Source organism: Clarias gariepinus, chromosome 14 (genome assembly GCF_024256425.1).
Source record: "Clarias gariepinus isolate MV-2021 ecotype Netherlands chromosome 14, CGAR_prim_01v2, whole genome shotgun sequence".
Classification (NCBI taxonomy): domain Eukaryota; kingdom Metazoa; phylum Chordata; class Actinopteri; order Siluriformes; family Clariidae; genus Clarias; species Clarias gariepinus.
The window spans coordinates 17,439,281-17,454,222 of NC_071113.1; the positions used below are offsets into that span (position 1 = coordinate 17,439,281).

Consider the following 14,942-nt stretch of genomic DNA (forward strand, 5'->3'; position numbering starts at 1 on the left):
CCAAATAGCTTTTGAAACCAGCATTGACACCCTTAAGGAGCATCTTGAAAATGGAAAAGTGGAAAACTGTTTATGGTGGGGGGAAATATGAGAGCTGTTATTAAACCAGTATTTGGGTTCGACTGGATTTGAGGCTGGTAACAGCTGGTTTGGGGAATTAGAAGGTGGGGACTCTGATGCGTGTTTTGTATTGCAAGCTTCATGCTGCTCTGACCTGTTTACTATCTATAATAAACCAGACATGCTGGCATCAGCAAAATTCTCATCACATTTTTCTAGCCTGAAACATACAACTAACTGAAGAATTTACCAGAGAGCTTATAATGTACTTTACCAGGTTTATTTATTTTTTTGCTAATACTGTAAATTTGCCCAACAAATGAACATCCACATAGGAAATTACACAAAGCATTAAAGACATGCATAGTCTGGTTCTCATCATACACGTGCTCTCTCATGTGGTTTACACACAAGAGGTCTTGCATTACTGTACTTTCAGCAAATCTTTAAAAGGAAAAGACAAAGGCTAGAAAAAAGAACATTATATAAAATAAAGGAAAATACAGTAAAATATAGAAACATAGCAACAACAAACATTTAAATTATGCTGTTTATATTTCATAACATTTAATACAAAGCCATAATGTAGATATAGCATGATGCATATTAAATACTGCGAACACTATCCTTACATTAGATTCATGTAAGTATTTATAGGTGGTCAAGCATGTTCATGACAAGTTATAAAAAAGGTCAAAAGAAAAACATTAGTCTTAAAGCTTTTTAATTTAAAGCACAGCTTCTCCACAACACTGTAAGCTGTTTAAACCAGCAAATTCTGTTACTTTAACACCGTCAGCTTTATTTTAAAAAAAAAAAAAAAGAGAGAAAAGCCCGGGCAAACTAGAATAGGCTTATTTCGAACAACAACCCTCTGAAACATTTCACTGTGTTAATTTTATACAGCTTTAGTACCTTTAAACAAATACACAAAATAGCATTGGCATTAAAGCGTCAATCATCCTAATCCACTGCAAAAAAGATATAATTGTTCTCTTCTTTTGCACAGTGGTCTGCTTTCCCTCCCTCCCTCTGTCTGTCTCAGCCTCTCTCATTGTGCTATGGTTCACCCTGTCAAAATGCCTAGCAACTACTACCCTCACACCTTGTTCCATGTGTCACATGACTTAGTAGTGCCCAATCAGAATACAGTAACAAAAACATCATTCATTGTGCCTTCCTCTAAACTCAACCAACAAACTGTGTTCATTAGTAATGCAGAGAAGAAACCTTCCCTCTCCCCAAATACAGAACAATGTGTATGTTATTCAGCTGTTAATCTGTTTAATTTGATAACTGAAGGGCAAGTGTGGGGTGCAGCTATTACCATGGCAACTAGAGTCTTACTTCATAGCCCTACTTCATTATGCGTTCTAACAGCACATCAACTAATAAACCATATGCAGAGACACTGATGGCGTATTCCAGTCTAAGGCCAGAAAATTCCTATCAAGCATTTGCTAATGAAACCTCAGTATCTCACGTTCTACATGAACATTACAATGTCATTTGCAAATAAGCACAAAAGGCATTAAATGGCATTCTACTGACTTACAAAACCTGAAAAAAGATGATTGAGTTCTTTAGCAGTTCCTACAAAGTGCAATAAAAAGTTCAATAAGGATCAAGAGTGATTTAAGAGAAATTATTTGTAAAAAGGCAGATATCTAAGATTATAAAAATAGCACAGACAAGACAAAGGTATACATGTTAGAAAGAGAAAGAATGTTAAAGGGCATAGACAGAATCAGTTAATATTCAACAAGTAAATAAAACGGATATGAAGACACTAGGCAAGTTGACTTCTTTCTATTACGTAACGCCATGTCCCCAATCAGAAAGAAACTAATAAAATTGTGACAAGCAGTGTCAAACTGATAATATGGTATTGCCTTATCATTCCTTTATTTTTCCCTAATAGGGATTTTGTGGTTTAAAGCAAACACAATACAGGTAAGAATGACTCTGAGAAACAACCTGTCCTCATGCTCTAACATTCTTAAATTTGGTCAGCAGCAAACTATAAGCTTCTTTGTCCCTCACAAATCAATGTGGAATGACTTTGGTCTCTAATTCTCTTTTTCTAACAACCTAGTTTCTAAAAAAATCTACATTAAATGCTCTTCATTTGATCTCAGTCAGTGTTTTAACTCCCTGGGAAGTCCTGCCTCACCATGTATTTGACTCGACCAATTAGCACAGCTCTGGGAAACTACATTCACAAGAGTAACACTTAAACTTTCTCTTTGCTTAAAGGAGAGAACAAGAAACTTGTGAAATGAGCGGTGAGACTGCAAAATTTTGTAGAATCACAGGTCATTTTGGTCATTTAAAGAACAACAATTAAGCACTTTTAGGGCAAATAATATTCATAAATAAGAATGTATTTTATGTAATGGTGATGTTGCAGAGTACAAGCTTTTTGAGCAGCTGCACTGACCTACATTCTGATATCTATTTAAACCGTAAATCTAATCTAAATTTAGTGTGGTGCAGTTTTTTTTTTTTGTTCTGACTTATGTTGCATCTTAAATATATGTTATTTTAAAGAACTTCAGACTGCACTGTATATAGCTGATCATGAATTTATTATGGGTCCTCGTTGTCTAGGAACTCCTTTTTTGGTGGAGCACTTCCACGATACCAAGCACAGGAACCATCTCCTCTCTTGATGCAGGAGTAGTGCTCGGACTGACGTCCATGAATGAGTTTCTCTGTCACCCAGTCCGTCCACAAGCACTCCTCAGGGCTGCTGATCTCACAGGGGAAGGCTGCGCAGCGGGAGATCTGGTCACAGCAAAAATACACAGTCAGGTTAACCGTAATGAAATACATCTGTGAGGTTTTTAAGGCACAATGTCTTCTTGTTTAAGATTATTTGAGTTTACTATTGCTGGTTACATTTTTCTTTGTTTAGTGCTGAACAATCCCAAACAATGAGATCTGAAATACATCATAGATATGAAGCACATAATGTTGATAAATGTGAAAACCTCTGACAATTTCAGCTGTTACTTTGAACCCAAATGAAGTATAAACGTTATTCATGTGTCAGTCAGAGCGGATATGTTGATCACCTTGCAGTCGCAGCCCATCTGGTAACGCTGGCTCAGACTCTTCTTCTGGGTGGCACTTGTGGACTCCCAGGGCATGATGAGATCACACAGAGTCACATGCATCTTTCCACTACCATCTGACTTTCCTGGAGAAGGCATGTCAGACAAAACAATATGTAGACATAGCAGTACATGGAAGTACTGTACCTGCTGTAAAAATAGATAGACATAACAACTGTCTATAAACATACACAATAAACAAAAATAAAACCATACCTAGTTCAGATAAAATACAATAAAATAATAGGGACAGCTACAGTATCTTTTATTATCCAGTCTATGTCTACTAGAGACAAGTTAAAATTATGACTGGGGGCAAAACTTTTAAAATAATTTAATTATGGAAGACAAAAGAAAGAATACATCCATGCTCTAGATATACAGATTCTGGTTATTGATCAGCAACAAACTAAAAGCTTGCTTGTACCTTAGATATCATTGTCACCAACTCGGACCTGTAATGTTTATTTTATTAACACCTCTGCTCTGTTCAATTCTTAACTCCTGTAACAGAAGCTCTGGCAGAATCTTGGCTATTATACAAATCACAGGTTTATATTAATGCGCTTGTTCTCATTTGTTATTATTTCTATAGGAACAACTTATTCACAGGATCTGTGCCTGATTCTTTACATAATCGTAATAAGTAGAAAAGCTTTCTTAAAGAGCTTTAACAGAGATAAAGCCACTTCAGCTAAGTCTTCATGGTGAAGAACTTTGCAGAAAAAGAGGACATTACATTTTTATCTAATTAGACATCTGAGCAGATGAGGGTTAAGGGCCTTGCTCAAGGGCCCAACAGTGGCAACTTGGTGGTTATAGGGATTGAACCTGGGATCTTCCGAACCATAGTCCAATGCCTTAACCACTGAGCTACCCCTGGCCCAATAAAACATGATTATGTGTATGGATAGAAAAACAGACATGTAGATAAAAAGAGAGTTGTGTGGAAGGATCCTGTTATTATGAGTATAGGAATTTGATGGTTTCCCTCAGATAATAGTCCCCTTTAAGTGTAATAAAAGCAGTTTCATTACCAGATACTTATTTATTCAGAGGTTCATATTCATATTAACAATTAAAATTATTTTATTTAAGTGCAAAGTTGAAAAAAGTAAAAGAAAAGGTGATGTACAAGTGTCATTTTGCTACTAATGAAAATTGATAAATAGACTGAACTATGTCTGCCTGTGATAGAGTTTACATGAATATTGTTAGTCTATGTAATTATTAATAAGTCACCTATACCTACTATTACATACTGGCTACTATGGAGGTCCTTACTGGTGTGTTTTAATTACAGAGTCTCAGTCAGTAAGTCTGACTTGGCTACCCAACAAAAGCGAGTATTTTACAACCATGAAATGACACCATGGAACCATGGAATATCTCTCATTTCAGATATCAGTTGTTCAAATTTCTTTGGAACATGCTCTCTTCCTGTGTACTTCCTGTTTTTCTTCGAATAGTCATTTTCACATGCTGTATTTGCACAGTAAGTATGGTTATGTGTTCTTTAAAATCACAACCTCAGCAGTTGCTGTGAGCTACAAGCCCAGTTTCCCTCATTATGGTACCCCCTCCTTGCTTAACCCTTCAGCTTTACAAGGCAATTGCTACCTTGTGCAGCCCTACTGCCTTGTCCACTCTGTAATTTGGGCTATGCTGAATCAGTCTGAAATGGAGAAACCAGAGGATGTCTGTCTTTGTACTTTCATGACCTTTTATTTCCTCTGCCGTTTGATCAGCAGCTCATTCGGGTCACAGATGAGAGCAATCAAATCTAAATATAAATCTAATATTGTATATCATTCACGCCAGTTGCTGCCTCTTTCAACCACCAAACACAAGTCCTGGCTGCCCCACAGTGCTGCCACTCAGGAATTAATAGCACCCTGTGGTTTGAGTTTGCTTGTTGAACAATCTGAAATGACATGCTAGCCTTTACAACACACTATCCACACCACTAAAGTTCACAAACTCTACCTGAGATGAGGTACTCCTTCTTTCCATTAGTATCCATGGTTACGCCACACACAGCTGAAGACGGTGCAGTAAAGATCATATCAATGTGCTGGTCTGGTCCTTTAAACATCTGGAAAAAAACAAGTTTATGAGTTAAGCTAAATATTATTTGTACCCTTTAAAAAAAATCTGACAAATCATTGCTCTTTCCTTACCTTAATCTGCTTGATGTCATACTGGATCCTCTTGATAGGGTTGCCATAAATATCGTTCCCAGCACTGACCTCTTTTCCTCCTACCACCTTTGCTCTGATTACTGTTACAGAAAAAGACAAATTAAAAAGATATCCATTGACTATTGACCATCTGGATCCATCATGACCCTGAACAGGATAGTGCTGTTACTAAAGATGAATGAATCACCACATATACACCTGCCTTATAGGACTATTTAAATAAAAAGCACATGTGTGTACCTTAAGGTGTTTAACATTAGGTATGTAATCATAGCGCACATGACTCTTGTCTTTCTGTAAGGCAGACACCATCTCTCAAAGGCTTTGCCTAAACAGCAGCAACTGATTTCTCTCACATAAAGAGTCATGCCCCATTCCAAATCCCATTTCCTGCAAACTGAGTGTTTGCAGCTGCCCTGCTGTCTTAAGCTCTCTTTGTCAGATCAGCCAACATGTGGGAGCAAAGCCTGCACACGAGGAGCTGACACATGGCAACCTTCCGCTGACTCCTCAGTTCTCCAGCTTTTTATATCCCTCTTTATTTTTTCTGTCTCCTTTATAGCTGTCAAAAAGCAGTTTGTAGAAGTATGGAATAGTAGCATATTGTAACAGCCAAGCCACTAAAGGTTCCCAGTCCCACCCTCTGTAACATCAGCACATTCATGCTCCCATGCGTGGAAGCCTGTAAACAACAGTGATGAGAACACAGTACTTGTACGAAAGTAAACAATGATGCAATCCCCCTAGAAAAAAAAAGGTCGTCATTTCAAAAGGGTCAAATTATTGGGCTGCCGTCAAGCAAAGAAAACAACCAAGAAGATTTGAAATGACTGGGACTGGATTAAGAACCCTTTAAGACATTGTAAAAACCTGTAAAAACCCAGAAAAATCTAGCTATGTTTAATAGTCAAAATAAGAGAATATCCATATGCACACATGGTGTGTGATGAGAATTTACAGGACTGGGACTAAACAGCTATGTGGCCATAAGAAAACCACTTGTAGTGAAACTAATCAGAAAAAGGCTTAAATTTGCCTTTAAGAGAGCATAAAAAATTGACTTGCAATGGAAAAAGTATGGTTGTCTAATGAGTTCAGATTGACCTGATTCCAGAGCGATGTGGATCTACGGTTAATTCAGTTGGTCTGGTCTTGGCTTAGCAACGTTATGTAGCAATAAAAGCCAGCTGATGATCTGAATCTACTAAATGACCAGGTTATCACAACAGTGGAGTTTTTCTTCCCCGATGGCACGGCCATATTTCAGGTCTCAAATTGTGTATGAGAAATCATTTTCACACATGAACTGCCCATCACATTGTGTGCTGAAATCTTAGTGTGCGACTTTTTTTTTTTTTGAACAGGCAATGTATATTAAATACTGTTAAACTGTGTGTGTGTATGTGTGTGTGTGCATGCTCATGTTTGTGACTTTGCTGACAGTTTTATATGCTAATATAATATATAGCAATATGCTAATAACAAAGCATAATATTTTATAGTGGGAAATGTAATGCATATTTTTGTATTTAATGTTCTAGTGCAATATTAGGGTCAGGCAAATAGTTTCAGAAACCTGATGGTATGGTTTTGTGTGGTAATGTTTTAAACTGCAAAGATAAAATTTGTTGGTTAAATCTTGCTGATTAGCACCATCTCCCCCCTTCATTTTCTCTTTCTCTCTCAAAAACAAAAAAACCACACCAAAGCTTAAAACCCGACAACCTTAAAAATATTAAAGATTCCACTGTGCACTTGTATAAAGGGTGGACTAGTGATGGATGGATCATAATCTTGGTTTTGATGCGTCTGGGCTACATGGCAAAAAATGAGATGCAAACATTGGCAAATACACAGGGCTGACTGTTCATCTGTAGCTTTGACTAGCATGCCAAAAAGGCATTACTGAAAGAAGAGTTGTGGGAAAGTGCAGCAACCAGTGCCAACCCAGTATGGGGACATGGTGCTGATCTTAGGTAAGCTGCCCTATATTCAGCATTTCAACAAATGCAATGCATTTTGATTGAAGCTTTTACAAGAAAATAGGTAATACATAAGGGAAAAAATATAACTAACAACAGAGGACTTCTTGATTAAATTCTTCTGTATATAGAGAATGACCTGTAGATGAAAATAAGCAGCTTATTTTAAGTATTTATTAACATCCTAATAATAAGTTGTCTTTTGTCCTGACAGATTGTCCCTGTTACAGACCACTTCCAGTCCTAAATTTAGGACAGCACACTTAACCTAGATCAGCAGATGAGTTGACAAAATATTAAGACATCAACCGAGCTACTTCTGAATTTTGGTGTCTTCTCCTTCTCAGTGTTTGCCAGCTGCAAGGATTTGGCATGTGTTTTGGCAGTACAGTTTGTTATAATAGAGGAATATTCAGGAACAGTGTCAACTACTAAAGTAGAACTAAGGAGAAGGAACACAGATGGCTGGGGTATGTTTGATTGTAGACGAAAATACATAAACAGACAGAGGTGATACAGGCCATTTGAAAAGTGACAAGGACATGTTAAATGGTGGAAGTAGGGTGAATACAGAGGTGGAAGAGGAATTGAGGAAGTAGAATGGATGAACGACTCCATGGTGTGCAACAGCTGCTGTTTTTGAAGGTATTTGCTCACCATGGAAAATATGAGGCCATGGATATAGCATGCAGAGACAAAATAGCTGGAGAAAAAAAAATTAATCTCTCTCTCTCTCTCTCACACACACTCACACACACACACACACACACACAAACCAGTCCTCATTCCACAATAATGGATTCATTTTATGAGCTGGAAAAGACATAAATATGCAGGGATCATGGCTCTTTAAATTGGAGTCTCCTCCAAGTCACATGCTTTTGTGTGCAGGTCAACACTTTCTATGACTAGCAACTTCTATGACTAGCAACTTGGACTATGCTGCATGCTAACATTCAGGTTATATACAGGAAACTTCGACCAGTTGAGGGTTGTTTTGCACTAGTGAGTCATTCATTTGGGTTAACTGGCTGAAAGAGTTATAGACAGTTTTACACCCACATGTCCAAACATAGGAACTAATTGTCTTGTGAGTGGGAAAAACTCCTACTGCAATGACAAAGCAAAAATAAAAACAGTGCGAAATTACCTAACAGATAAAAATAATAAGTTATAAATGATATGGCCCTTACATGACGTCTAACGTCAGGGACTAACTTAATATTCTCAGACAGGCAGTGAATACTGTAGATCTACAATTTTTTCTTTTTTTTAACAGTTTTCACATATCCTGGAAACATGCTTAGCATGATTACCTTTTGCTATATGTCACACTTCCCAATGTTTTTACCCCATCTGATGTAAAGTCACAAGCATCACCTCTATGACATGAACATTACTTTGACTGACCCACATTCCTGCTCTCCGATAATCATGTTAAAACCCACATTCTCTTACATATGCACATATCATAATCACAGTGTCATAGTTTCCATGAAGCATACCCACCATGAGGACTAGCCACATCCTGAGGTTGTTCCATTGCACAGCTTTTAGCAATCATGATCAGTTCTTGGCCCCAAATGGCTCTATCCACCCCTACATCCATATCCATCTTTCTTTAACACAAAAAGTCCTTTGGCAACAGTGAACAGGCCAATTAAATAGCATCATCTTGTCAGAGCACTGCAAATCCCATGTTGGATCAAGGCAAATTCATAAATAATTGCTTGTCATAGGGAACAGTACATATACAAATATCCTGCAATTGTTATGGCTTAAAAACATAAGGGAAATAATTTATGTTGCTAGGCTCAAGTATTACATTTAAATTTATGTACCAAACAGTAAACATAAGGCTGAGCATCTTCTGCTTAATTTCTATCTGACTGAGATGCTTGAATTCAAGCACTCGTGCCTCCTGACACAACAAAGCACAGTAAATCAATCTCTCCTAAGCACTGTGTATTTGCCCTTTTCACAGTGTGAATTCTTGCCGGCTCCATGCCAGACATAACACTAGAACCCTTATTTATGGTCAGATAATTTATTATCCCATGTATGCTCATGTTTAACTCACATTTTAACCCCTCACTACAATCCAAAGACAGAATATGCGCTGACTATGGGATCATCCAGTTGCCATTTGGTTTGTTTTTTATATGAGCATATTACTGACTTGAACACTGTAGGTGTTGTTGAAAGGTAGATTAGTAAATGAATTGTAATGTTACTGACATTGGTCTTTTCTTTTCAGTTTAAAATCCACTTCCAAGATTCACTGCTTTTCCATGTGACCAGAAAATAGCAAACAATAAAAATAGCATACAATGTCCTAAAATCTAGAAAACTGAAAGACAATATGTTTAACAGTTTTCAGCTAAAAATCCAGGCAGTGGTACTGTAGCTCTGAGGGCTAAGGAGAATCTGTGGTTCGATCCCCAGCTCCACCAGGTTGCCACTGTTGGGCCCTTGAGCAAGGCCCTTAACCCTATCTGCTCCAGGAGCGGTTTCAAAACTGATCCACTGACCCCAGTTACGCTGGGATATGCGAAGAAAGAATTTCACTGTATATATACTGTATGTGACAAATAAAGGCTTAACTTATATTTGGCTACCAATATATGTCACTTGTACAGCCCTTTGAGCGTTGCTATAAAATCAACACTAAAAAACTTCAGCATTTATATCATCAAGGGTGACTTTGTGAAACATGAATCACTAGCATTGTTGTTTCAGCTGTCTCACTATTGTTAAAGCTGTCATCTTCTGCCAAAAATAGGGGAAAAAGTTTTAATTATAATATTTTTGTAACATCTTCGCAAAAGGGGATGGTCTGACAGATGCTAAACTGTTTGACTATGCCTGGCTAGAGTAAGAAGAACTGCTGGATGACTCACAGTGAGAAGGCAGCTAGATGGTTTCAACTGCATTGTCACTGTGGCTCCTGAATAAAAATCTGTTGGTTAGACAAGCAGGTTTCAATGGCATTGAGGTTAACCACCACCATGGAAAATGACTAGACAGGACAACTAATGACTGGAACCTGTCCATGACCCAAACAAAGAGACATAAAGAGAGGAATAGGGAGGATGTGGAAAGACGGTGAGTTGATTCAAGTTTGGTTGACAAAGTCTAAGAATCATCTCCGAGTATGCATTGGTACACAGAAAGGAAGACCGCACATCTAGATCATCATTGTTTCCTACATCTTTATAACAGACTAAACAAACAACCAAAAGTACTGAAATCGAATTAACAGATCTACATCATCTGCAGGAGGGTAAACAGGTGTTCAGTTATGTGCACAATTTAACACAATCTTGTGAATGTTTCACAGGTCATGTGCAGCTGGTACACACCTCTTCACCATATTTAGAACACTGCAATCAAGTTTTAAATTCATTGCTTGAGCTAAGTGACCGAAACAAGTTTTATTCCAACTGAAGAACGCAGACATAACAAACAATTCAGTATTTTCCATTTAATAATTAACTGCTTCATTGTGATTTTTCCATCTGCCATTGCCAGACCTGATTAGATGCTTGGTATGTAGCTACAAAAACACTTGAAGACTGAGTGGTCAAAACTGGGCTTTTAGTTGTTATGTGCTGCTTTACATATTAAGCTATAGATATCTTAAGGTAGGGTCAGACTAGATAGTCTACTGATGGCATTTTATCATATTTGTAACATTGTACTGTCAGCTTGTGATTAATTAAAAACTAACTAAATAATAGTTAATGTAAAAAAAATCTGATATATTTGCACTGAGTCAGATAAATATTTATTTCTGTTTCAGAGCATTAATTGTTTAATTTGTACCTGTAGCATTGATGACTATTACTTTTTATTTCAGGTGTGATTTATCACAAAGACTATTTTTTTTTTATTCTAGAATATGACTCAAGAGAAAGACAGAATATAACTCAACTTGTAAACTGGTTTACTTAGAAGCATATTTGGAAGGCCTCACTCAATGTGGCCTTCCAACATAAACAACAGGGCCATGTACTACCTACAATTTATGACCAATTTCTGTAAAAAGTGGGCTTTTCTAATTTTCTTCACATATTTATGCATGCAAGGAAAATGTCAATAAAATCTGGCAGCACCTACAGTTTGTGTACTGCTCTAAATTAAACAATCAGAAAATAATAATATTAAATTTTCCGGTCTAGCTTCCCTCTGTTTTTCTACGACACATTAACTGTAGGGTAAATAATGGATATTAACTGTGCTTTTCTAATGGGTCTCTCAAGGAGAACCCAAAGTTAATAAGGCTTTAGTGACTCTGCACTGCAAGAGCCTTCTTGGCTATAAACCACGGGGTTCATTAACATTGAGGTCAGATTGGCAGGAATATTGGCAACAACACCGAATGACCTCAGAGAGAAGCTTAATAATATTAATGAGACTTGTAAAATATAACACCTAGCACTGCTGTTTGCCTTCAGCTGTCCAGAGTCATGAAGCTAGTGACCCTCATAGAAGTGGCCTTAAAGTTAAATGTTCACAAAAAGGTGGAGAAAAAAAGGCACCCTGACTGTTAATAAAAAAAAAAACTCCAAGTTTTGAGGTAATAAACTGAGGCAACCTGGAACAATGAGAGAGCAAGAGGGCTATACTCAACATTTAAAGAATGCCTTGAATATTTTTGAAAGCTTTTTGACTTTATAGCTTTTTCCTCGCAGCCACATCCAAAACTGTCAACCAGATGTCAGAAGCTCTCAGATAATTCCACTTCCTTTAATAAGAGGGGTGTGGCACAAATTACAAACTACATTACTCAAACTACATCCAGTGAGCCATATAAAAACACCACCTTAGAGAGCCTGGCTGTCTGAATTTTCCTCATGTTATTTTACCAGCTCATAGCAAGTCTTGGATCCTGTTCCAGCTGCTTGTAGTATCAAGTCTAGAGTCTCTGGACATACTGTCCCAATGAATTAAGCATGAGACTGGTGGGAAAGCCCCAGTGGGACTTAAAACATTCCTGCAATTTTGCAGACTTTATGAGCAGTACCTTTCAGCTCAGAAAACAGTGATCAGCTTCCCAGAAAACAGGCACAATATGCAATTTGGGTATACAGGACTTTAATCAAAGGCTATGCCTCCCTTCTAACAGTCTGTCACTACACTATAGCACATTTATTTATCAGCCTATGCCTTAGCTGTTTGCTTGTCATTCAAAAGACATTGCAGTTCTGATTACCGCTCATCTAGGAGGCATTACTTAATAATAACCTAACACTTTTGTGACCACTGATGAATTAATAGCCTGCAACTAGACAGTGTGAGTAAACAGACCAGCAATATGGTGTGAATGTGTCATACTGTTTGGGTGCTAGTTTCAGGCTGCTATTCAAACTGAATCTGGTTCGGCTTCAAATGTGACACTATTAAAAAGATACTATAAGCTAAACATTCAGCAATGCCAATATCCTGAATATCAGGTATGTCTTTACCAAATTCTCTGGCAAAAAAAATTACATTACTCATATATTACATTCCAAATACACTACTTGAATAACAGCACCATATTTTCAATAGTCTTATAAAGGTGTCATTGAGAGGTGCTTTTTAGGTTTGAGTTTGTTTGTTAAGGAGGGAATGAGTAGAAGTGGTAAAGCCTATGAATAGGAAAAAGCTTCAAGATAATTTATTTTGGAGAGATTTATTCTTACACTGTCCTCTCTGCAGGTCCCAGAAACATCATCTAGCCTTATGTGGGCCACAGGCCCGGATAAATGATGAATCTAAAGGATAACTGTCTGTGTACGAGAATGGTGATGGTTGATAATAAAGAAAAGTCAAGACAGCAGACATCCATATTCTTTGCATATGTAGTACAATCAAATAGCAAACAAATCATCCATGTTCAAGTCATACCAAACCTTACCGATTGTGGTGGAAATCAAAACAAAATACATTCTACTGGATTTAATGGGTAGTAATGATTGCAACTCCAAACTGTTTTTATTAGACTTGTGGACTAAAAAAAAAACATATTTAAATTAATAAAGAAATAATGTTACATAATGGCAAATACTGGTATGTTTAGGTTAAACTTATAAAACCAAAACTAATAAACATAATTTATTAAATTAGGTAAAATACACATAATCTCATTAGGTAAAAAAAAATACATGAAGCCATAAAAATAACGTTTCTGAGTGTAAGCCAATGAACCATAAGACACCCTGAAATCTATCACTCCAATTGGTTTGTCATTCTGGGGTAACACATAAAGGTCTAAGTAGAAACAAATGTTATTCATTTGAAGAAGGGGAACCTTTCCAAAAAACACTAGAGCAACTTTTCCCCCCCTCCAAGAATGTGTATGATGAGCCAGGTTTTGATCAGACAACTGAAATAACTATCAATCTCAATGCTTTAGATGCTTTATAGGTGATTTATTTTTTAAAGGACTACACTTACTGAGTCTTATTACCTGTGACATCCACAGAGATATAAAATATCTACACATCTACCAGCAAGAAAACTCCTTAAAAAACACAAACACAATCATCATCACAATCCTCCTCCTCCTCATCATCATCATCATGCACACACAAAAACAAGACGACCGACTGCGTTCGGTCTTGTCAGCAGTAGCCATTACTTTTAGCAGTGAGATTCGTGTCAGGTCTTCTCCTTATCTCAGTTTTCTGTCTCTACTTACCGATGTCTGCGTTACAGAACGCCTGTTGAGGATGCACAGGGGAGCAGCTGCACGCTTCTGCTATTTCCTCCACCCGAAAGAGGACCAGCAACACCACGGTGACCACCAAACCGCTCACACACACCATCTCTTCGCTTGGTACAGCTTTATTATAGCAAAAGAAGAAGAAGAAGAAGAAAACCCCAGCACGGATCTGATGACTGACTCGCGCGTCTCAATTCAGTCAACAACAACAAAAAGTACAGCGTCCGCTTTGCCTCTTCGTTTTCGAAAAGTCTGAAAGGGAATAAGATTACTGACAATAAAGCACACTTTTCTAATCTTTAGCCTGTCTGTATCCTTTCACGGGTGTGTTTTAGATTGTGAAGCTAGAATCATCACGCCTTTTAGGCTGTCTGTGCTCCTCCTTCTTTTCATATGACCAGAGAGGTGGGCGCTTCCAAAATATCACTCCTGAGAGACTGAGAGAGAGAGAGAGAGAGAGAGGTGAACATTTTAGCGATTCTTTCCTTCATATCGATCCACTGACTGCATTCACGTGTTCATCATCTTTTGCCCAGTTTGCGAGTGCATCATTTACAGAGCAACATTAACACTGACATGGTGCGTAGTTTCTGCTAACAGTCTATCAAGTGGTTTTCAAACTTTAGTACCAGAGTCATTCGGTGAGAATGGATAAAATTGGACTTGGATATTTTCACATTTTTTACCAAAATGTATTATTTGTATGTATATCCCACATCATTAAGGATATATTTAACTATCAGAAAAATGCATTTTCCCATCTCAGGCATTAGTTTTCTTTTATTATTGATCATATTTTCAAGATGTGGTGACTGTAATTCTTCAACCCCGTTATGGACACTTTGGAGGCTCTCTGAATATTATCATAAAATGT

General features: G+C 37.4%; 1 protein-coding gene across 1 annotated transcript; it reads right to left on the minus strand.

Annotated features, from left to right (window-relative positions):
* Nucleotides 1–324: 324 nt before the first annotated feature.
* timp2a (TIMP metallopeptidase inhibitor 2a) lies at nucleotides 325–14,431 on the minus strand. The gene is made up of 5 exons (XM_053511439.1): nucleotides 14,045–14,431; nucleotides 5,357–5,457; nucleotides 5,163–5,271; nucleotides 3,138–3,262; nucleotides 325–2,847 (listed from the first exon to the last, which is right to left on the minus strand). The coding sequence occupies exons 1-5, from the start codon at nucleotides 14,169–14,171 to the stop codon at nucleotides 2,650–2,652; spliced, it is 660 nt and encodes a 219-aa protein (XP_053367414.1). The 5' UTR covers nucleotides 14,172–14,431; the 3' UTR covers nucleotides 325–2,649.
* Nucleotides 14,432–14,942: the final 511 nt, after the last annotated feature.

Excerpts from the sequence above, each read along its gene's own strand:
- timp2a (XM_053511439.1), bottom strand. The coding sequence starts at position 14,171 with ATGGTGTGTGTGAGCGGTTTGGTGGTCACCGTGGTGTTGCTGGTCCTC. Across the intron at positions 5,458-14,044 it reads GTTCTGTAACGCAGACATCG|TAATCAGAGCAAAGGTGGTA; the intron begins GTAAGTAGAGAC and ends TTTCTGTAACAG. Across the intron at positions 3,263-5,162 it reads GAAGGAGTACCTCATCTCAG|GAAAGTCAGATGGTAGTGGA; the intron begins GTAGAGTTTGTG and ends TGCCTTCTCCAG.